Below are 25007 nucleotides of genomic sequence, written 5' to 3' on the forward strand. Positions count from 1 at the left end.
TTTTTGAAGCAATTTATAAATTATAGGTTTGGCTTGTGGCAAAACAGATGAAAAAAGTCTAAGTAGAATCAACTATATGACTAGGTTTGGGTTTTTTCTTCTTTTTTTTTGGCTTCTCAGAGTATAGCAGACTTGCTTCAATGAAATGTTTGCATAAATCACCTTATGAAGTAAATTTCCTGATCATCACATTCATCAATTAAGCCTTACATTCCATCTACATGAAGGGAAATATGTCAGTACATTAGATCTGATTAATCTCACTTTACAAACAAGAAAATAAATATTCCCATGTGCAATCTCAATGCATGATGCTAACTTGCCATGCAGGTGTGAAGCTACTCCCTTGTAAAACATACAGATGTGGTGTTACAAGCATAGCTTTGAAACATGTAATTTTTAAACCAGAAAACTGCTTTGTGGGAAATTTGGTAGAATGCAAAGGGAGACAAGTATAAAGAGACATTGCTGCCTGACTGGTACCTGGAATTAAGCTGAGATTCCTCAGATAAAATCCAGACAAAAGCAAATTGAAGAGAAATTTTCTAATCAACTTGAAGTCTTTTACATACTTCTGGTGTTAATCATTAACAACCCGAGTGACTGAGGCAGAGATAAAAGCACTTCTCCATAAAAGTATATAAAACCCTGACAAGTCCAAGGAAGACTAGATTACCTATTTTCCTTTGAAAAGGCATTATATTAACTGGAAAGTCTAATTATTTAGCAATGAGCCTTCTCATGGGTTCCAGCTGAGGAAGGGTTCCCTGTTCAGACCAGAAGCTGTGCATCATTACAGCTTTTGTACATGATTCAGGAGTGAGCACAGAGGTCAAGCACTCTTTAAGAAGGATCACAATGGCATTTAGTCTACGTTAAGCCTGTAATTCAATACCAATACTTTCTAATCAATACACTACTTCACAGCAGTTGCTGACAGAGCTAAACTGATAGGATCTGCTCAGCTAACATATGTTTAAACCTGTAGAGAAACACTCACTTGGAGTTTATCTTTGACACTGAATGAAGACTCACAGAGGTAATGAACTGTAGCAAAAACAATAGCAAGATTACTGAAGAAAAGCACTACTAATATACTGAAAGAGGTAAATTGAATTAGCAATGCCACATGGGTCTCAGTGCATGAGACCTGTATAATTCACATATTGATAATCACAGCATTATCTTCTTTAAGATAAAACAGCTAGAACAGTTCAGTGGGGTAACTTTCACACATTGTGGGGTTTAACATCACAGCAGATACTGAAATTATTTTCCACCTTAGAGTAAGTATAGCTAATTCTTGAGACAGAAACAGAAGATGAGGAGGTACTTTGTTAAACAGCATCCTATGCACCTAAATTGCAATGCAGGAAATACTGTTTCCTTATTCACTGGGCTGTAAGGTAGTGAAAAAACATTTATTATTTACTAATGACATCACAGCTTTCTATGATACCACCATGAAACTCAGGGGCCCTCAGAATGGCTTTAAAACAGCATAAACCTGAAACTGTTGACACATGACAGGAAACTGTTTTATCATAGACTACATCTGTATTACTCTGATGACCAAAGAAGGAAACTATGAAGTTTCCTGCTCCACTTCTGGTTTTCTTTCCAGGTGAAAAATTATAAAGGCAGGGAGCAAAAAAAAAAAATTTAAAACACCACACCACTAAACATGACAAAAGTAATACTGTGTTAAGGGTTTTGCTTCTCGTAAGTCTGTTGACAAGATCTTATGAGTCAAAACATCTGAAGGATACTCAATTGTCCTTGCATTGAAGGATTATATTCTTGCAAGTATTCTTTACTTTATGCAAGTATATCAATTTATACATTCACTTTGGATATTAGTGGTCTTGCAAAAAAAACTATACTGTTTGCAGGTCTGATATAAGATCAGATTTTCTGGCTATACCTTTGAAAAGCAATGATGAAATAAAATCGAAATAGGTGTTATGGCATGACATACTGCAGTCAAGAAGACTTTCAGTGTGGTTATATGAAAGACTAATAATTTATACTGAGACTTGAACAAACAATGTCTTTTTCTTTTCTGTCCCAATCCTCCCAGGTTCTGGAATGCCGTGGACGGCATTTAGCAAAGCAATTTCAGAGCTTTGACTTGAAACCAGAAAATAAAATCTCAAGCACATCATTAACAGGTTGAATGAGATAAAATACCAGTCCTCTAGACTACAGAGAAAACCGCAGGCCAGAAATTTCAAGATGAAAAAGTTAATTCCACACAAATCTTTATCTTTCATGTCTCCACCTAAATAGCCCAATGAAAACTTTTTATGTTTTTTAATCAAATTCCAATAGGCAGTCACCTAAAATTAGGATCATCCATATAAGCACATTACAGCTGAAATAGAAGTTACCTCTGTTCACTTGTCAGTATGTGACCAAACCCATTTAATTATTTTCTAAAAGCTACTTACAGGTACAGAAAATATTATATACAAGATCTGAGGCTAAAACTCATGACCAAACTTTTCCTTGATAAAATTATTGCGAATATCCTAGAATTCTGCAGTTGAATAGTCTGTTTGTACTCTGTAATCCTAAACATCAAAAAGCTTTCAGGTCTCAGTTAATTCTCAGGCACACCACCTATTTCTCAGTATTCAGACTCCCTGCAGAGTTTAACAAGTCTCCTAGCTGATTTTCAGAAGCCTTTTAAAACAGAACTTTCCTGAAATCAGAAAGCAGAGCATACGCACACATATGCCATACACCATTCCAAACTGACATGATTCAGGACCTTGTTTAAACACCCTATTTACAATCTCATGCTACTACAGTCAAGGAAGCATCAAAGCCTACAAACTATTGCCCACTCTGGTCTGCAGAGTCAGAGGGCTTGCTTATCTTTCCAGCACTATCTGTTCCTAGATACTTCTTTCCCCCAGCAGACACTTCTGGGGACAGCTCTGAGACTTTTTGTTTACATCCCCACTTCCCTTCCAAGTTTTCTTTGAATTCCACTTTACTTTGTCAAGAACTTTTCCAATAATTAGTAATAATAAAAATTTATTCACATAAGATTAGCTAGAAAAATAAGAAAGCAAATGAAAATATGAAATTCAGAAGCCAAGAAAGGAAACAAAAATAAATTAAAATCAATTTCCTAGCACTACATCAGAGATTTCTATGGGAAAAAAAAAAGAGAAAAATGTTACGAGTAGTGTAGTCAAACAACATGTAAGCAAATAAAGTAGTATCTATTTTCTTTACTCCTACTCTTTACTCCTACACTGACCATCAATCATTTAGCCAAGATGAAAACTCACCTTCTCCAAAGGAATCTATATGAAGGGAAAGTTAAGGTATCCACTGTCACATAAGTATCTCTGATCTTACATGATCATAGAACTTAAGGTTCTCTAGAAAAAACCCTCACACCATTGCAAGAGGGCATTATGACAACCTCAGCAACCAAAAATGAGGAGACATTTATGTTACAACTACATGTTGCCTCTAAAGCATAACAGTTTTGTTCTGGCTAGAATGTACAAGACTTTTAAAGCTTTTTGAAAAGGAGTGAATTCATAGAACCATACCTATTTCCACATAGCGGTTTGGCAGGTCACGCATTTCACTGGCATGCCGTTCTTTTACTGAGCAAATCTAGAAAACAAGATATTTGAATTGTGACAGTAAGGAAGCTGTAATTCCTAAAATGACACTAACTTTGCCTCAATAAAAAAAGCAATTTCCGGAAATTCTCTGACACGGATTTCTTTATTTTGAAAAACACAAGTTGTGAAACAGTAATGATGCATCAGTAAAGAAAACCACACAGAAAAGTGGTGGCTGTAGTTCACAGCCTTATAAATATGCTGGGAGAGAAGAGGACCACATAAAAGAAATGTGAAAATACATGCCCACTGTGGTTTCTTCACAGAAGCATTTATTTATGAGTTTGATTTTGGTGTCTTCTCACACTTTGTGTCTCATTGCCTTTCAAGGTACCTGATTCCTGTTCAGTAAGTTTGCTATTGCTCCTCCCAGTTACAAGACGGGAGTATGTATAGACAAAGAAATGCAAATAACCAAATGTTGTGAAGCACAGGCAAATATAAGGGGGAAGACAGATGCCAAACTTAGGACAAACCTCCTCATTTATAAAACTCTAAGCTTAATGCTCCAAAAGCTTTTTACATGTCACCTACCTCACTCCACCCTCCCTTTCCATCTATTCCTATCAGGCACTTTTAATTTCCCACTGTGCAGTGATGCAGCAGTCTGTTATTATAAAACAGCTAACAGGCTTGTAACAAACTCATGTCATGTGCTGGTCTGAGCGAATGATAATCAGTCTGCACCACACAAGTTTGAAATGCCAGTTTCCTGTTGAAAGATAACAAAACCCTAAGCAGCCTGTCCTTCCACCCACCCTTTTTTCCCCCCCATAGTTGTCCAAAATCATGTGGCTGTTTTAGGAGCTTCAGCCTCCTCAGCCCCCAAACCAATCCCCTCCAAAAATACCTCATGGTAAGTTGTTCTTCCTTAATGCTAGTCCAAAGAAATGAATTCAACAGCACACTAAAAGCTTTCCAAAGGCAAAATCTCTCCAAGGAGTGAAATGTCCCTGAGGATTACATCGACTGCATGCTCTCACACAGAGATCTGTCTGACTGCTGGGTGCCTATCACTCCTCCCTCTCATGAGGGTCAGTCCAATGACATTTCTAAGGCAGCAAGAGTTTGAACACTGGTCAAACCAAATTCTATTTTTTTTGATTGTCTTTACTTTTCAGGAAAAATCCTCCATTTGTCTGTTATACCAGCAAGCATTTATTACAAAGACAGGTAATTGTACCTTTACTGAATTTCCCCAGCCAATAATCAGCGTTAAATTATCCTTCCAGCAAAGGCTGCAGGGATACATATCTGGGCGAAGGCTTATGTCATCTCGAGGCACATTGGTAATTCTTTGCTTGGAGATCATGTCAAGTATCTTCACGCCCTGAAAGTTTAAAACCAAGAGAACTTTATTCAGTATGACAAACTCCTACTCACCATTTTGTACACTAAGGCAGTCAGAGCAGTTTACGGCATAAATTTCAGAGCAGGGCTGAGTGTGCCACCAGAAAAAACTGTTGATATAAAAACCCATCTAACGCAGGAGGTGACAAAAGGAGTAAAGGGATCAGTCATTTAGATGTTTTAAATTCACATGCCAAATAAAAAGTTATAAGTGAATGAGTGACTGACAGTTCCAGTCATGAACCAGGTTTGGCTTATCAGGCTGGTGCTACTCCTGAAGAAATAAAAAGAATCCCAGCTTTTTCACAACAGTCCCTGCAGAGACACAGAAATTTCCACCTTGGAAAAAGAAAAGCAACAGCTCATTAAGATAAACTAATTCAGTCTCAAGATATGCATTTCAACTCTTATATTAAAACAGAAAATTGAGCATATTTAAAAAATGCTTGGGTTTTGATTTTTTTACTCCCTCCTCAGGAAATCTCTTAAACTAATAGAACAAGAGGTTAAAAACCAGGAAGATTAAAGTCATTCAAGAGACAGAGGAAAAAAAGAACCAATAATTAGATTTTTCTGTATCATTTAGACAAGGTAAGCTATAGCCTTTCCAATAGCAAAATGGATGTTAATTTCATATTAAGTAATGACTTGTTCTTAGTAATTTAAAACATAAGTCTCTAAAATAAAATATTTTAGTAGGGACTTCTTTTCTGCTCATAGATCTTAAAGAGTGAGTCTTCAAATCACAGAAAAGGGGGATGGAAAAGACCTTAAAAAGTCAGCAACCATGATGCCATGCCATGTTAGAATTTTCCTAGTGGCAAAACTGATTTAAAAGATTCCCCTGCCTATTTCTGTTCCCCCCACTGTGAGTTTTTATGTCCTCAGCTGTACAAATACACAGATACAACTGTTTAAAAGTCACGGTCTAAGCCAGGTTTTGCCTTTTTTTTTTTAACCTCAAGGTAAGTGGCATGAGGGTGGGTGTAGGGATTTTTTTTCAGTGATCTTTGTCACTAAAGAATGTGAGCATGGAACATACTTCCACTAGCATCTCATCAGCTAGCAGACATTAAGGTTTCAAAAACAACCAACCAAACCAATAAACAACAACTTACCAAAACATCTGCAATGTACAGAGCCTAGATCTCTAGGTAACATAAACAATCTTATCCTTTGTGTTTTCTAAGCTCATCTGATAAAATTTTTAATCTTGCTTGAATTGCATTTCAATAAAGTTGCTTTTTATAAATCTTACTAGAATGATTTTCAGTCTCCAAGAATGATTTTCAGTGACCCATACCACACCTTCTGTTTTTCTACATGGCAGCAAATCTTTTATGGGATAGACCAGCTCCTGTTTCAAGTAGCTTTCAAATTAACAGTGTAGGATCTTCTTTGGTTATAAGTGTTGAGAGATAGTTGTTTAATACAATAAATTTTACATAAGAGTAAGTTATTTAGAGTTATAATATCGTGTGATACAATATGTTGCTTGCTTAGGTTTACTTGCTCAGCATAAGTAGCTGGACTTTTTCGAACTCTTGGGTGGTAAGCTCTGAACTTACACCTAGATATGGTTTTGGCTGCTAATTAATTATTAATTAATTTTCTTTTTAGTAGCTGGTACAGTGCTGAGTTATGGATTTACTGTAAGAATAATGTTGATGACTCACTGATGTTTATTTGTTGCTATGTAATTTCCTATGCTTGGCCTATGAGCAGGTGCGCAAGAAGTGAGCAAGGAATCAAAAAGGCCCCTGTTGGCTCTTTGGAGCTGCCCACTGAAAAAGGACTCCAGTCCTTGAAGTTAAAGTGTGGGGTAGTGTGTATGTGACTCCTTGAATGGTGTGAGAATGCTTAGGCAGTGGCTTATCCTCTAACAGGTATGCCATTTGCATCATGAACTGAAAGGCCTTCCACAGTTAACTTCCCATCATGAATGAGCTAAAACCTGTCCAAATGGGAGCCCAGCAGCCAAATGCCTCTAAGCATGTGTCCCTCAGATGCCTCAGTTTGTAAAACTTGCACTATTAGCCAAGGAGGAAGGAGAAGAGGGAAGGAGAAGCAGAAAACATGGGTTATCTATGCATCGGAAAAGCAGAATTAGACCTTGCCTAAATTTGACAACTAGGTAGCCATGCACACACAGTAAGAAGCAAGGCTATAAACATTTTCTCTGAGTTCGGAAAAAAGACGTGTGACACAAAACCTTACTACAGAATGGAGTTTAAAAAGTTAAAGGGGAAGAGAAAGGGCAATAACCAAATACATTCATCTTTTGGAGGGCAAGTGTCATTTCATTTTTCTTTGAAAGATAGGCCCTGACCATGGCTTTTTGTCTCTGACAGATGGCTCTCAATGTTTTATTAGTACTTTGTGTTCTGTTGTGGCACATCATCTCTAGGGATAGCTCTTGTCCTATCTATTCCAGCAGATACCTAGAATATGTATTTTAATTGTATGGATCTAAAAAGAACAAAACCTTCAAATATCCTAATGTTATGTCAGTCAAGCCCTCAGTGAAGCTTCCATTCTAACAGAGTTATTAAAGGGCAGCAAACAAAGGTCCACCTTTAAAAATTCCATATCAAACTGGCTTTGAAATATAAAAAAGAACAATGGCTTTAAAATATTTTGATAAATGCCTCTTTTTAGGATGGAAAAACAAAAGAAAAAAAAAGCTAATGTTTCAGAAGTACTTTCAACACATTTTAAAAAATATTTTGGAATTTAGACATGATACACATTAAAAACTTCCTTTACAGCTGAGCTGCAAAACATAGAGCTTGACCCATCAATTAGATATACAGTGATAGGTGAGATATAACACTCAGAATGAATGCAATGGTTTCCTTTAAAATTACACTTAGAACAAAAGGGGCCTATTTTCTTTTAAGTCTAACTTTCTTCTAGTGGCCTAACAAAATGAGAAATTATTACTGCTTTTTTTATAAACTGCAACACTGAAAATGCATACGACAATGTCATTTCAGTACAAATTACAAAATCCAGACAGTTTCTTTTTTTCCAGGGGGTGGAAGGGAGTGGAGATGTTTTATTCTCTATTTATATAGAGAAGAATTACATAGGCATTCCTTCCCCAGTTTGCTTCAATAAATTGCACTAATCAAAATTCTAATTAATAATAGTGTACATTAGCAACCACCACAGTGGTAGGGCTACTTTCCTAATTTCTTCAGAAGTGGCAATCATATTGGAGAACCCCGACTAACCAGCAGAAAACAACAGATGAAATTTCCAGAAAGAAATTACATATAAACCACTATCCTTCGATGTGTTTTATACCAAATTTTACAAATTCACAGTTTTTCAACTGAATATTCTGGCAATTAGCATTGAAAAATGTCAATAATCAGTGTAACACAGAGACTTTTTGTGCATGTAATGGAGGTGAAAAATACTTACCATATTATTAGCCCAAGCAATTAAGTGCCCTCTCCATTTTATATTTCTTATATTTCCTTCCCCTTCATGTAAAACCGAAGGCTTCCATCTATTCATCCAACCTCTTTCATATAACAGCAACTATGAAGAAGTGCAACAACAAATATTTCTTTGACACAGTACTGTATGCAGACATTGAAGTTACATTTTCTTCATTATCCCTTACTCTGCTGGATTTAAGAGCAATGAAAAATACACACCTATCACAAAACAAAAGCAAAAACAATCAAACATTTTGCTACAATATATTTACATCAAACATCTTGTATATTACATAATTCCTGTTAAATTTAAAAAATATTAATAAGAAGGCCTTTCATCAAGTTTCTCCAAAGAACAGTTAGTATAATTATTTACCTTTTAAAGATAAAGTAATTAGGGTATTTACGAACCTAAGTCTACAGCACTAGTGACAACACTTCAGAAAATTGTTAAAGAAACCAGGTCACCTCACTGATCTCGACATCCACCGATCTCATTACAGGTACCTTCCCCCCAAAAAAACCAAACAATCAAAGAAAATTAAAAGATCCCCAAGCCTGTGACCTTTTGCTTAGCTCCATGTGGAACTACACAGCCTTCCACAGGGGTCTAGAGATGCTGTGGTTTAGTCCCACAAGTGCAAACTGCACTATACCATAAGTGCCGCTGATTGTAAAACTTGTGTGACTGGTAATCTCAGGTTCTGCAACAAAAGAAGGTATTTTAGAATATCTAAAAGCATAAGAGATATTATGGGATGCTTTTCAGCAGCAAATCAAAACCCAACTTCATGCAGAAAGTCCGCACAGAAAGACAGCCTATATCAGTTAGCTGAGGCCTCGTGCTAATTATACCAATGTTGCAGGTTCGATCCAGTTATGGGACATTCACTCAAGAGTTGGACTCAATGATCCTTGTGGGTCCCTTCCAAATCAGAACACTCTGATTTTGTATGTCTCATTAAGTTATTTAATAGGATTAGAGGGAATCGCTCTGAGAGAAGCAAACTGCAGATACCTAAGTAAGAAGCTGACTCATCTACTAAGATCATACTCTAAGGTATCACTCCTGCAAACTTTTGCATGAGTATACCCATATACAAACATATGCACAACCTGAACCCAAGCTCACACCTCCCACTGGAAGGTGTGAAATAGCTGTCTGCATGGATTTCTACCATGCTAAAACCCAAATGGAGTACTTTTCTTGCTAATATTTCCTAAGATCCAGCTGTATGCAGTTTTTTACATGTGGTTTCCCGCCACTTGTATGTGGATAAACACATCAAGTGTTAAGACACTAGTTGTTTAAAATAAGATCTTTAAACAAAATACGAGATTTTAACAGCAATTATCAGACTGCCTGTCTCCTAAAGCCACCAGATGGCACCAGAAGACAAGTATTTTCTCCAAGAGTTTAAAGCAAGCACTAGGTAGGGTAGTCTACTGAGAAATTTTTGTGTGGATTGCATTACAGACACCAAACTTTTAATTCAAGCAAAGTGATTTTGTGTCCTTCACATAGGTCACATGAAGCCTCAACTTTTAGACAGTATAGGTTTTTTTCCCACATATGAAAAGGCTACTGAGTAACTCTCACAGAACATATTATTTTACAGCTACCAGGGCAAGCCACTGAAAGCAGAGTAACATCTACACCCACAAGTCAGTGCTATATGGAGGGATTTCTATTAGAAGACTGGTAGGTAGATGTTAAGCACAGGAGCAGCCCTCGGCCCAAATGAATGATCTCCACTCAGACACTAAAGATGCCATAAAAACAAAGTGCTGTTCTGATCCAGACTCAAAAATTACTTTTTTCCTAAGGAGAAGTTGGACAGAAGAAGAACTGCTGCTTGGATGCTTCCTTCAATACCATCCAATAAAGACATCAGCAAAATACATGGTATTTGCATTGAGACTTACTGGACAAAGCTCCAAAATCTGATGTGGATGATGTGAAAGGTTAAACCTAGCTGATGTCAATTATGTTAATTGTACTTGGATTTTTTTCTGCTTGAGACTGAAATGTGATTTAAATTTATTTATTATACTCAAAATCCAGAGCAAATGTGGTATGACACTTTGCATCTTTTTCGTTACTCATGGTTTGTGAACATCATGCTTTTTTGTGACTCTGAGTAACAAAGTGCAAGGAAAAGTAAGTGATCTGAGAAAGAACTGGTGAAGAGAGAAGATAATTTGAAAAATCCTGCTTACATCTATGCTCGACCCTAAGAACACAAGCTTTCAGAGCAAGGCAGTAGAAGACAACAGGCTAGTATCAGCTAAAATAAGGATGGAAATTGAATCACTGAAACACCCTATCATTCCCCTCTTCAGATCAGCAACTGAAATAGGTCAAAAACTGTGGCCAAAGGGCACTTCACACTGTGGCTTAAAAAAAAAGCAATCTCAAAACATGCTTAACTAAATTATCTCCAGTGCAATTATCTGCATGGTGTTGATATACATACTGTGATTTATTTATTATTTCTTAGAGCAATGACACCTCAAAATTGAATTTGTGAACCCAGAACTTTCCTATGTCTTTTGGAACTGCTGTCTACTGAAAGCATCTCTCTCAAAATGAACAGCCTAATTTCTTTCTTAGTCTTCCTTTCTGTCTCCACATTGAAACATTGATCATACCAGAAGGTAATTTAAAACTTCAAAAGACTTGTAAGAAGAAATCCATGGTTTCTGGAGGGGCTCTTCCTACCACCTCCCTCTCTTTTTGGTAGGGAAAAAATATTTTAAGACTTTATTTGCCATAAATCCTAAACCATGTTAGTCAGCATTCACAGCACTTGATTTTCCACTTTCTTGGCTTCTCTGCAATAGAGTTTGCTTTCCCTGTTTTTCATTTGCTCTCATAAAACTTTCTAATCCTTTGTTACATACAATACAGTTGTGCTTAGAACACTCTTCCAGTGTATCTTGCATGCACTGCAATTTGATAATACAGCTAAAATAAAATAACCTTTAGCATCAAGGTCCCCACCCACACGGTTTCACAGCACATTGAAATCTTCTGTTAGCTCACTAATTATTTTGCAAGTCAAGAACTGCTTATGACTGTCCACCAGATCAATAAGAAAAATGACACACTGAAATGTATGAGACAAGAGGATGGAGCAGGACACTTTTTGGTTTTAAAAAAAAGTTGGATTAGTGAATACATGAATACACATTTTTGGATTAGTAAACACATCTCTCCATATCTTCTATTAACAGGAGATTAATCTACACCAAAAAGAGCTCAACACTCTATTTTAGAATGCACTCAGAAAGAGAATAGATGAGTGCTTGGACTTAATGGAGCCTGTCATGCAATTAGCATTTACACTAACTATATGTAATAGTGGTCTTAAGCTATGTACAGGAATTCTCAGTCCTCTGAACAAAGAGTTGAATGATTGCAACTTTAGAAGTATCAACACGGTGAAGTAATTCAATTTAATTTATTCTCACTACCTATTACTAGCCTCAATATACTGAAATAAAAGATGTCTGTTCTCACAGAAATTTCAAAGGAAGCACACTTTTAATGATGCCTAGCATCATTACTTTGTTTCAACACAATGACTTCTGTGTGAAGATTTGAAGAAGTTTTAGTGAAGAAAAGAAGCTAAAGTCTTCAATTTGTAACTGAAGCAGCCACTTTTCCATTCCCTACTGCAGAACTGTTGGATGAGTTTTTATCTCACGAAATGAAAATTAGGGAAAAAGTCTCTGTAATTTCCTTGTCCCATTCTTTGTCTAAGTGTGAAGATGAGCCTACCTTTGGCATTTGTCCAGTGTTTTGGTGCCTCTGTCATCACTTTCACCTCAGCCAGATAAGACCACAAAAATCTAAAATGCTATTTCCATGGTTACAGGTGATCACTACAGCTATTTATTGTTTTCAGCATAAAACAAATATTTACAGGCACAGTCAAGATTAACAGATACCAGAGAGTAACACAGAACAGCATGCCTCATGAAGACTTACTGTTCCATAGTTCATCCCCAGGAAAACATATAAAAAAGTTATGCTTTGTATTTGAAATAGACGGTGGGACTGGAATGAGCTCAAACAAGGCGGAGAATAATGTAAGCCTCAAGCTTTTGGCTGAAGATGAGCTTTCAAGATTTCGTCATAAAATGTTGTGTAGGGAGCTGGGGTGTGAACAGAGAGGAGGGCAGCAAGTGAAGTCGAGGGAAATCAAGCAAGGAGGCAGAGGCAGACAGCAGCATCGGGAGGTATGTGATGGCAACAGTGAGAGATGAAACAGGAGCTACTGCTGTACTTCACGGACAGAGGAGCTAGAAATTATGAGATGTTTAATACAAACAAATGCCACAGGACTTTTATTAGGCTTCACTTTTAATAACTCAACTGCCACATTCCAGCCGTTGCCTATTCACAAAAAACTACAGAATTAACACCTTGAAAAGCAAATCCTGCTGTCTAGCAGGCAGAGAGACACATTTCATACACTTAGATCCTCTTTGCTTGCCACCTCAGGCAATGAAAAAAAGGGTTCTACACAGACATTTGTAAAACACACAACTATAGATTACATGCACGTAGGACTATGATCCATTTGCTTTACACAAACCAAATTTATTACAGCACAAGGAGAATTTTTGTTTTAGTGATAAAGAAGAAACGCTTATCCAAATACCCATAAAGAAAATGTAAGCAAAAAAAATGCTTATTAAGCAAACAGGACATACTACATATCAAAGTCTCATCTGCTTAATAATATGGGATACATCTGAGCATTATACATTGTAGCAAGGAAACAACAGCCTGGTAGTATTGTGGTTTGCTTGCTGCTACAGTTTGTTTCCTATTTATGGTAAATTATCCAATGCATGGACAGAAATTGCCACAGTATTTACTCCTTCTTCACTTAAATCAGACCTTTGAGTATTTACTGAGTGACATTTTATAGCTTACAAAGCAATCTGCCTTTCTTGTCTGGTACTCTTCTACCCAACATAATGCCAAACAGCTGACTATCTGCTTTCTAAAAATGGACTGTGCTGCAAACAGCATCCTGACAATTTCATAATTTGTCAAAGTACTTCAGTTATTATGAAGTACATATCATAGGGTTCAGAGGTAAGGCCATCTACTTACTCACCACGCAAAGTGCATCTGCTGACACTAAAAAGCAACAATTAAAAAAAATATCTCAGACATTCCTTGGCAGATTTGACTTTTAACACAGAAATTCCACCACCCATAACAGCAGTCACAGATCCCCAACAATGATTTCCACTTCCCATTTGTGCACTGTTTGCAATCACCATGCTTTCTCTATGTTGTTGCTCCACCTGCAGTGGAAAGGAATTTAGATTGTCTTGTTTTGCATTTCAGGCAAGAGTTACCATGGGTCCAGAATTCTGACACTGAAATAGGTTTTTTTTGTTTGGTTGTTTTTTTGTTTGTTTTTTCTTTAATAAGAAATTTCCCCCAGGTATCACTAAGTTCTCTGTGCTTTTATAAAAGAAAAAAGAGTTTAATGTTGAAACACAAGCATTGATATGTTTAAATGTTAATTCTGGGAGGATAAATGGGACAAACATGATCAGACACGTGTATTTGAAAACCAATTCTTATAGTATATCTTCAGCAGCAAAAGAAACACAGACATTATTAAAAAGGTCTTTATATATATTTCCAACAAATATATATATAAAAACCCATTAATATATTGTGTAGATATATACACAGATAGATATAGAGAGATGATACTGTTGGCAGTCACAGGGTAAATCAGTTTTATTTTGGCTCTCTAGCCCTTAAAATGCTTCAGACTGGATATGCAAATCAATACTTTTTATACAAAATGTATGTCCTAGGCAAATGAGGAGTCCCAGTCCTTTATGATACAGAATATTCTACTCTTATACTTCAGAATACATTTGCTTAATTTGTGCTGGGTCCCCACTACCATGCTAAGTTCAGAAGACTCAAAAAACCCCTTCATTAGCACACATTCAGCGGAGTGCCTCAATCACTTCTGAGGACTCATTCGCCTAAGTGTTTCACTACAAAAACCTTTGTATCTAGTTATTGATATTAATAGAGATGATGTCTCTGCCAAGAGAGGAATCTTAACTTGTTCTGCTCTCCTTAAGTTATCTTTACATAAGTCACAGTAGCTGATACCTTGACTTTGCATCTGAAATAATCTTCAGTCTTCTTTCTTTGTTAGTTCTGTTTGTTTAAACCTCATGACATAACAGATACTCACAAAAACATTTATTTAGTTGGTGTATTGGGAAAGACCAGCACTCTAAGAGTTAAATCAAGAAAACCTTTTTTTCAGCTTTACCACCCTCATTTAGTTGGCTTTTACCCTGTTATTTTTTGAGATTAGAGCCTTTTTTTAAAAGGTAGAAGGTTATGGCCTTCAATAGCACAGTATTTGTCTTTTCCCTTGCTTTGAAGCTCTATTGTCTGCTCTGGACAGAAATGCCCTATTATTTACAATACACAGTATTATTATTTCAGGGTTACCATCATCTGCCAAATCAACACAACAGTGCTGTGGTTAATTGCAGAGATGAGGAGGGGAATAGGGAAGCACCTCCTTTTAGTACGGCACCTATTGCTTCTCACTGCAATAGTGTCAATTTCCACTGTACCTGTCTTATTTCTAGGCACAGATAATATTAATTCACTTAGGAAAATGGGTGAAATAAGCTTTACCAACCCAAAATATTATCTCAAGTTTAACAAAAGCTCTTTCCTTTAAAAACTAATGCTTTAATAAGCAAACAATTTAATTAGTTCATAATATGTTTTAGAGAAAAGCTTCTCTATATGCCTATTTAAGCAAAGTTAAGCAACCATATGAACATACACATAGTAGAGTTAAGCTTACCACAACTCACAATGATTACCCCAGTTACCCCAGGGAGCACTGCTCTTAAGCCAGCTTTAGGTCAGGCTGACCTTCTAAGACGTAGCAAATCCCAGCATTACACAGCAATTCACCCAAGTTCCAGACATCCACCTGTGTAGGGAACTGAGGACCTGCACTGTGCATCCCTGAAGCATGTCGCTAGGGTCTTTATCCCCCTTCCACCTCTTGAACATTTCTAGGATGCCCTGAGCAGGTCTTTGAACAGAAAAATGTATTTTTTACACATTGTATATTGTTATAAAGAATATTTTTCTAAAAAAATAAAGGCAAAGGAAACAAAAAACCCACTCCACTTTAAAAATGCTTACACACATTATGTCACCATTTCAGAAAGCAAAACCAAAAATGGACAAATGGACCCAGCAAGCCTTTGGATTAAGAGTTCACATAATACATACTATGTTTTTTAATGCAGCTCAGGCAAGCAGCACAGCATTAGAGCTTTAAGCAAAGCTTTTCTTTTACGTTTGCTTCAAAATGAAGATACTCTTACTGTTACTCTTACCTTGGTGTGGATGAGGACAACAGGCAACATGCTTCCCACCACTGCCAGCTATCAGGGATGAAGTCACTTTATACAAGCAAAGGCTAAAAGTGCACAGACCTCAGGAGCCACAGGAGGACCTGGCCCCCTCCCTGAAGGAGCTCACCTAGATTGCTTAACTTTACTTAAGTAGGCACAATCCCCCAGACACAAGGGAGAGAGTGGTGAGGTCCACAGCCTGAGGCTGTAAGCTTCAGCCTGCTTCTCACTCCTGTGTTCAGCTGCCTGTTGCCTGCTGCCTCCATACTACACTTTGGCTTTATAGTTAAAGAGAGGTGTAAATGTTCAAAAAAAAGCAAGAAAGTAGCTTTCTTAGTAAGTGGAATTTAGCTTCCTGAATTTTCAAAAAGCATTTTGTGGTTGCTTTTACAGAAGTACGTATGTTCCTTTTGGAGAAAAGGAAAGAAGGGGAAGGCTTCTACTGCAAGGGTAAAGGCTTTATTTGTTGGTTTTCTGTACCAATAAAATCAAATTACAGGTGTCAAGTGACATTTGCTTCAATGCTAAATATCTTATGTTAAGATGTCAATTAAAGTTTTTCTGAGGAGGAAAGTTCCTCAGCAAAGCATGAATGTATTAAGAATGAGTACACCATTCCCCAGAGGACAGAATATAAAACAGACTGTCAAGTAATCAAAGATAACCAAAGAGAATGTGTTAACTCCCTGATGTTTTTTTCTGTTCGGTTTCAGGTAAATGCAAGATCTTTTAGCACCTGACGGAGACCCGTTCTATTAATTCCTTGCTTCTCTCCTTCCATGCCCCTTTTATCAGCACTAAAAAGCTTCATAAACTGGTGACTGACACAGACACACACTGACTGTGCATTATTTTAAGGACAACACCAACTTCTACCAGCCAGAAAAAATCTGTCAAGCACACACATCACTTAAATAAATAAAGCACAGCTATGCTTTGAAACATATTACTGAACTGTTAATGAAAATTAAGACATATTTAGCACTAGAAGCCCGTAGTTTTTACGTGCTGATAAGAGAGACTAATGGCATTTGGTTTGACACATCTGTGAGGATTGTTCATCCTTAATTCTTAACAGAAGGCAACAGAAAATTCCATGAAATCAAGAAACTGTTCCAAATAAAACTTTTCATATTTTGACTGAAAATATGCAGTCTGATATAAGATCACATTGTAGGACCTGGAAATTCTGACTTCCAGCTGCAATCTGGAAGTCAGAATTGTATCCTACACTAATAAGACACTTAATGTACATTTAAAACACCAACTGAATCCAAATAGAATACTACCTAGAGATATAAGTGCTTGGAATAGGGTGAGCTCTACTATACCAAGTACTCTCCTCAGTTCATTCTAAAAAAAAACAACAAAACCCCTCACCATGGACAAGAGCTGATGAAGATACTTGGGTTTATTTCCTTAAAATAAAACCCCAAACAAGCAAACCCATCCCAAAAAATCACCCACAGGTAACCCAGAATAACATGCTTTGTAAAAGATCAGTTTTAAGGTTTAACTTCTGCTCCCACTTCAACAAATTAAAATGGAAAAAACCTGGCCTAGGACATATAAATTACTTTTTTTTCAGGCTACTCTGAATCTCAACATGTTGCAACACGTTTTTAACATAAAAATTGCACTTTCCCTCCCCCTGAAATCACTTTTAATTAACAATGCTTTAGAATACAATGCATAAAGAGAAGGAAAAAGCAGAAGTCTTTGTTTTAGGTGCTAAAGGTCACATACATAGCCTACTGAGCTATATCAAAGGGCCATTTAAAGGTAGTCAAAGTTCATTATGAATGCTTACCTTTTTTCCTCCTGTTACAAATTGTTTGAAGTGGGATCTTACAAATTGAGGATGAACAGCAACAATCTGAGGATGATGGGGAATAGGGAAAGAGAGGATTGTGGCTTAAATAAGAGTTTACATGAAGCACCACATCACTTTTTAAACTAGATAACCCTTTGTCAATTATCAAGTATTACAGCTGAGTTCTTTCTCTGAAGTAAAGCCTAGTTGTTTGAGACACTTGGTTGTAATTCTTCATATTATATGATGTATGACAAGCGTGACACTGAGCACCATGTTGCACTGAATAGCAACTTTTCTGTATAGCAGGCTGCAGAATTAGGACCAATCAGAACAGGATTGCTGTGAGCAAGAGTTACCCCATTAGATCGGGTCTGGGGCCTGCCTGAAGGGCACACATACCTCACTCAGCCCTGTCAGAGGACAACATTGTGTAGCATCTTACACAGTGTCTTTGCCTTATGTGTTACAACGACAAGTGTGGAGATCCAGCTGTAAAAGCCCTACAAGGCAAGTGAGTCACATCTGGCATGAGTGAAAACTTAATCTCATTCCTTTCCCCCACACCCTAAAGAGCAGCTGCAACATGGAAGACCCCAAGCAGAAAAATGAAAACATTTGCCCACATTGCCTTTCTTCCTGCAAGAAATGTTTCTTGTTAAAAAGTACTGGACTTTCCCATATGCCTAGTAGATGTCCTTTTTTCAACAGCCAGGCAGACACACTTCTCTAAAGCAGAGTTATACTCAAGTCTTCCCTTCATACAGGGCACATCAGTATCACTGCCCATTGCCTTATTTTGAGGTAGGTTCATTGGATATGAACTGGTTGTAAAGTATTGACCTCCCATTTAGCAGAACCCTCAGAATTTGTATCACAAATCTACAAAGAAATATGTTGAGACAGGTAACACCTGAAACAGGACAATTTCTCTTCCACTTTCCTTTTTTATTTGAAAAACTCAATAATACTTACAAAACCAAGATTGGTTTTCTTCCTACCTAACCAGATCAAAAGCTTTTATATTGAGATAGAAAAATATTTCCTAGTTACTTGAATAACACTGTAAGGAAGTTGTATTCCTCTCTTTCATTTATATTGAATGTGACCCTTCTGTTATTAAAGACAGCACCACCACAATTACTAAAGATTAAAACAAGCACTTACTTTAATAGGACAGTCAAAAGTTTCATGAAACTCTTCTGCTGAATATAATCCAAACACTTGAACCTGAAAAGGTATATTGAAAAACCAAAATTTTTTAACTGATTTACACTGAACAATTAACACTGCAAGTAAAAACCTAACAACTAGAAGATTAATTTGAATGCTAACAGTGACATTTTTTTTCCTAAAGGAAGACACAATTAACAATTTAGAGCTAATTGATATGGCTTGGTCTTCTACAGTGACATATCTCTAATGTTTGCAGCAGTACGGAAGTACTTTTATGAATATTTTTCCTCTTTTTTTTTTTTTTTAATACAATCACAGTAAAAACATCCTAATATCCTTTTGCTTTAGGCTGATCAAATCTGTTTAACACATAGCAACCTAACTATGGTAAGAGCAACAGAATAACATTCAGGAGAAAATAAATTAAAAATTCTTCCTTTCTGAGAAAGAATGGTAGGATTTTTTTCCCCTCCAAGCAATACAGGGTTTACATAACAAAAGAAACTTGTGACAATAAAGTAAAACCAGTCTGAAATCCAAGTTCCATATATTTCTAGGCATCCTCTCCTCGTCCCAAGTGCACACAGGCAATTTTGTTTTATTCCATGACCACTGGAAATTTCTTTCTCTGAAGATTCCTCCCTTCTCACTTATATCAAGGTATCAGTACATTTAAGAGTCAGCAAAGGAGTTGCAACCATAGACAATCATATCTATCAGAATCAATCCATCTGAAGAAGTGTCAACATTGAATTAAAAAAAAAGTTTCTACTGTCAAGAGAATTAACAGATTTTCAAAATGTTTCCTTGCCTTTAATACAGAACAAGTACAGAGATATCAAGTGTTATTGAAATATTATTAGACGTTATGACTACAGAATAAGGTACCTTCAGATTATTTTAAATACAGCCCTCTTTTGGACTCATGTCTCCTCATTCAGTAAACAATATCCCCTTTCCTTACTCTCAGATGAGACAGTTGACTGCCTAGTTCCTACAGAATTTAGGAATAAAATGGGGCTGAAGACTTATGGCCAGGAATTAGTAGCTGATTTACTCACTATGCTTTCCAGAAAGAATAATAAATGGTTTGCTTTTTCATTAAGTCAGAAGTTGTTGAAACAAACTCATCCAAGGAGAGATGAACACCACTGGAGGAAGGGAGAAAAAAGAGCATCCCATGAAGTGATCAGTGAGGAAATGTATCTGACAGCAAATCTACTTAAGAATGCTCTCAGATAGGCTCTCATTATTTTCTGGAAAATTTTCTGGAAAAGGTAATCCCTTCAGTAACTCTGTGCTGCATGTTCAGCATTGGACTCAAACACTCTAACAGATCTTTTAACCTTATTTCTTTCTTCCTATCATGACTCCTTCAGACGGGAAAACAAAAAAATAGGAGTAATAAGAAAATATAAATCCCTTTAGAGAAGACCTGAAGAATAAAGTCAGTAAATATCAGTAATGGGCCACAAAATGTGAGGCTTAATTGCTCTGAAAAGATAATTCAGAGCTCAAGAACACCCAAAATTCCTGCAGATGGTCAAGAAGAAAAAGTAAAAATATTAAACTTCAGGGAAACTACAAGAGGAACTAAGCCATCTGCAAGGAACTAGGACATCCTTAGAGTGGCTCAAAGTTCAGCAGCCTCAGTAAAGTTAAAAACATCTCCAACCACCTCGTTTTCCTTTCAAGCTTGTCTCCTAGATACATCTCCCTAGCATTATCAGCTCAATCCATTACTCATTAGCAAATACTGCCTCTAACAACACACTTTAAAAATACTTCTGCATGCACTGTGTAGGGCTGAGCTACTGCTCCAATGGATTAGAAAAATCAATATTTGGAGACTGTGAGATGTATCACAAAAGCTGTGATTATGTAAGCCAGCCAAAGGGTTGTATTCGAATTGGACCTGGCTGTAAGCCTAGAAAACCTTTGGGCTGATGTCTAGAGGATTTTGCTTTCTGGGTTTTTGTTTTTATCAGCTGGCACATCATATTCACTACAATAGCCTACACAAAGTAAGAAACAGAGGAAAGAGAAAAAAAGACAGAAAAAAGAAAGGAGAAGAAAAAAGAACATACAGGGTTAAAACACAACACTGCAAATTCTGTGAAAGCAGAATCCTCAAAAATTACCAAACAGCCCTCTCAAATTACAAATAATTAATCAAAATTAGCAACAATACCTTCAACATTTTCCTAACAGATCACTGAATATGGCAATATGATATTTCTTTTGGAGTATTACAGCAACATGGAGTGAGCTAAGAGGAAAAAACAATTCCGCAAAAAATACATGCTATCATGTTTACTCTAGGGACATCATCTAACAGTTTATTACTTCTTAATGTCTCATATTCTTCAGAAAGAAAGTGATCCTTTTGCTATTACAAACCTATATTGGATTTATCTATTTCTACTTTCCATGCCCACTCTGTTCACGATGCTCTTAGGCAGCTAGAAAAAGGATTTAATGATTTCACTACATTTTGCTAGTCCTGTCTGATTTTAAATATCCAGAACCCACCACTCCAGTGCATCCAGACTTAGCTGCTTCTTTGTTTCCACATGTGGAATAACTAAGCAACCTTCAGTGAACAAAAGGCAGGAAAACAAGTTATGTTTCTTGAAAAATTATCAACGGAATATCAATGTAATTCACAGATATTCTTAACATCAATATTGTTGCAGGCATTAGAGATGACACTAAAACACACAAGCACATGGGTTTTCAATATAATTTATATTTCTTTGTATAAAAAAATACAAGCCAGAATAAGAGTGCCAATTACACTCTTCTTATGTAATGACATGGAAGCTTTAGCAAAACTGGGAGTCATATCCAGGTTTTTCAAGATACTATACAATTAACTACATACAATACACAAATATCCAGTCTAAAAATCTCCACAATTCTGAGGATGCCAGCCTGCTTCCTGTTCTATGTATCTGAGCATCAAAATTCTCTTATACTCTAACATTTCAATACCCAGCATCTAGACTAGAGGGCTGGTGTTGGTTATGATTTCTGCTCCTTTCCATGACAGTGGTGATGAGCTGCAGCTAACTTCATTAGAAAGGAAGGTTTTCAAAGAACCAAATGTGTAGTACAGAAAAGCTGCAAGTGGCTCCCAAAGCATTTACTGGACATGTAGGACATACATGCGACAGATTTTGATGTTGGGTCTGGATGTTGATTGTCAAGAAGAGGGTTAGAAAACTGTACTGTGCTTCTGTGGTCTCCCCCCAGTCTATACAGCTAGATCAAATCTAGTTTGAGAGTCAGAAAAAAAAAAAAATTATCAGCAGAACAGATATGAGGAGGACGTTCTCATCATAAGGCCTTCTTGCAAGAAAATAAATGGTTTCCATCTCTATCATATTTGATCCACTTCGATATGTGAAAATACACTCTGCTTATAGCAAAAGAGAACATATCTTCATTAATTGGTAGAATATACTTGGAGCTGACTCAAAATTCCCAGGCCTCTTCTTTACATCTGCTTTTTGGTTTAAAACTGATTTAAGAAAACTAAACTGTTTTTACTGTACAGATTTACTGGTTTTTCTACCCTTGTTTTCTTTTTAAGGGTTTAACCACTTTTACATATTTAATCAAGTTTATAAAGATTTTGTAACTACTTGTACAAGTATTTTAACGGCTCACAATATCAGTGCTCCCACTGTAGGAAGGTAAGAGCTATAAGGAACAAAAGTTACACTTTTGTTATGACCAGAATCTATAAATGCTATATTATCTGGCTGGGAACCTGCCATTTTCTTATACAGTTGCACAACATAAAACTATTTATTTTAATCAATTTCAGGGGTGGATTATTTCACAGACACAAATCTTTCTGGATGATGTGGAAAATCTAACTTCTAAAATACCCAGATCTTTCAAATCTCCAGATGAGTTTTTCACGAGTGTAGAACATGGTGAAGCATCAATGTTCCTGGACTCTATGAATGCAAATATGCTGAATATTGTACCTGTGATACTACATCCCTGTGGCTGTGTGACTGTATTTTAGACTGCCTTGTATAGTATGCAATGCCATACACTGGATCCACAACGGCTATTTTACTAAATGAAGACAGAGTCACCATTTAAAGTATTGAGGCCTTTTCAAATAGAGCTATGCCAGAGGCGTGATTATGGGTTTTTCAGTATTTCTGAAATGAAATAAGTATATTTAATATTAGCTTAGTATACAAAAAAAAATGTGTATGTCTTGCAGTCTCACCTCAGCACAGTGGATTACTGACAGTCATCCACAGTCACATCTGAGGAGCCCTTACAGTAAATGATTGCTCCCCAACACCATAGGAAAACCCAAACAAACAATGCTAGCTCAAAATTTTTATTAGCTTGCACAATTTCTGACCCTTGCCTTATCTTGCTTAGACAAATAGGATACTCTTGTGGTGTTTCACACAGGATGTAAAATTCTATAACCACTTTGAAAGACACTAGTATCCTAACTACTGGGCCAAGATACTGACATCAAGATATCTCTCAGAAATAAAAGGCCTGAATACACAAACTGGCTGCCTGCCTGTTGTGGGATAAAAAACTCTATTTGGAATGAAAAAACCCAAATGCACACAGCCTAAAGGGGTTGTTTCTCCATTTTTCCCATTGCAAATTCCAGCTGTATTTTACTTTAAAGAACTTCAACTGAATGCAACATTAGGATTACCAATACTCCTCCTCCCCCAAGTCTACTGTGTAAGAAATGAGAATAATTTCTCAATAACTTCTCCTGAGAAGTAAGTTGGATATTGAGAAATTATTTAAATCACTTTTAATGCACTGCATTTGTATATGGGCACTACATTAAAAAATAAGCTTAAATACACACTGTGCATTAGAATTTTATCATTGCAAATCAACATTAGAAAATACTGTCATCCACTGAAAAAACAAAAAGACATTCTTATAACTGGAAAATCAATCACCAAAACCACTAAATGTCACAGCTCAACATTCGAGAGAAGCACTGATAATTGCTACTTATACACTACACAAATGATATATGTCCTCAGTCAAGGAAGCAGGTTTTTTAGGAAACTGTACATATATTGATTTTACATTTATTTAATGCAGCTGTTGTAAGACACTTTGTTCTTCTGATAAGCTATGATTGTTTATCAAAAGATTCTGTAATTCAAGAGAAACATTCATAAAGTGTGTGAAAATGAAAACCACCAGCCCACAGAAATCATGTCCACAAAATCCAATTTTGTGGATTTATAGCAGAAAGGCATTAAACTACTGTCTTGCAGGAACAGCAGAGTAGTCACTGAAGTATAACTGGCACAGTAGTAATGATTAAGTTGACATGTCCTCCTGTCACAGCTGTTAATCAGCTTAATAGCAGTCACATTATTGACATTCTTGTAATTACTTTTCCTACAGCATATTTGTGCAAAATATATTTGACTTTAATTTTGAGTATTCAAAGGTGAGTTTGTTCTCAAAATGTATGGTCAAAGTAGTGGTGCTCAATGCAGGAATCAACTCCACAGGTTATCACAATTATCCTAGTATAATACTAGGACTACCTGCTACCTTAGCAAATTATAAAGAGATTTGTTGTACCTTCCCATCTTCTGAGCAAACACCCATGTGTTCTCCACTTTCATCCAGGCTGATCTGATTTATCTTCACTGGGCTCTAAAGAAGGAAAACAAGGAAAAAATGTGTTTAAAGTTACATCACCAATAACATACTTTATCATTCCTTGCACTTTGAAAGATTTACATGTTAACGACTGAGTAATGTTTAGTTGCATGAATCAAAAAATCCTCACAGAAAAGGTATTTCTATGACAAAGCCAAAACACAGTCTTCTTTCCAGCCTTCCACCCAACTTCAAAATTTTGACTTTCCTTTTGCAGTTACCTGCCTCAGGGCTCTGGAACTCCCATGAAGTGCCAGGCTCCCAGACCTTAAGCATCTGTGCCTGCGCACCTTGGCTCTTAGTTCCCGCTATCAAAACTTTGGATAAAATACGGTGGATATAATACACAGGCATCAGGACAACTGGAAACTTATCTATTTTGGTCTGATGGCCAGGCTTGTAATTATTTGTTTTTTCAAATTCCTTCTC

The 25007-nt window shown here is 36.6% G+C and overlaps 1 protein-coding gene across 2 annotated transcripts in view; it reads right to left on the reverse strand.

Annotated features, from left to right (window-relative positions):
- The window catches only part of VPS41 (VPS41 subunit of HOPS complex), a 111591-nt gene that overhangs the window by 38694 nt on the left and 47890 nt on the right, over positions 1-25007 (reverse strand). For both annotated transcript variants that reach the window (XM_009098956.4, XM_030232020.2), the window contains exons 5-10: positions 24498-24572; positions 18879-18941; positions 17709-17774; positions 8430-8549; positions 4834-4980; positions 3573-3639 (exon numbers count right to left, since the gene is read on the reverse strand). In XM_009098956.4, the coding sequence (XP_009097204.1) occupies positions 3573-3639; positions 4834-4980; positions 8430-8549; positions 17709-17774; positions 18879-18941; positions 24498-24572 (538 nt within the window). The remainder of the gene's footprint in view (positions 1-3572; positions 3640-4833; positions 4981-8429; positions 8550-17708; positions 17775-18878; positions 18942-24497; positions 24573-25007) is intronic.

This window comes from Serinus canaria, chromosome 2 (genome assembly GCF_022539315.1).
Source record: "Serinus canaria isolate serCan28SL12 chromosome 2, serCan2020, whole genome shotgun sequence".
NCBI classification, from domain to species: domain Eukaryota; kingdom Metazoa; phylum Chordata; class Aves; order Passeriformes; family Fringillidae; genus Serinus; species Serinus canaria.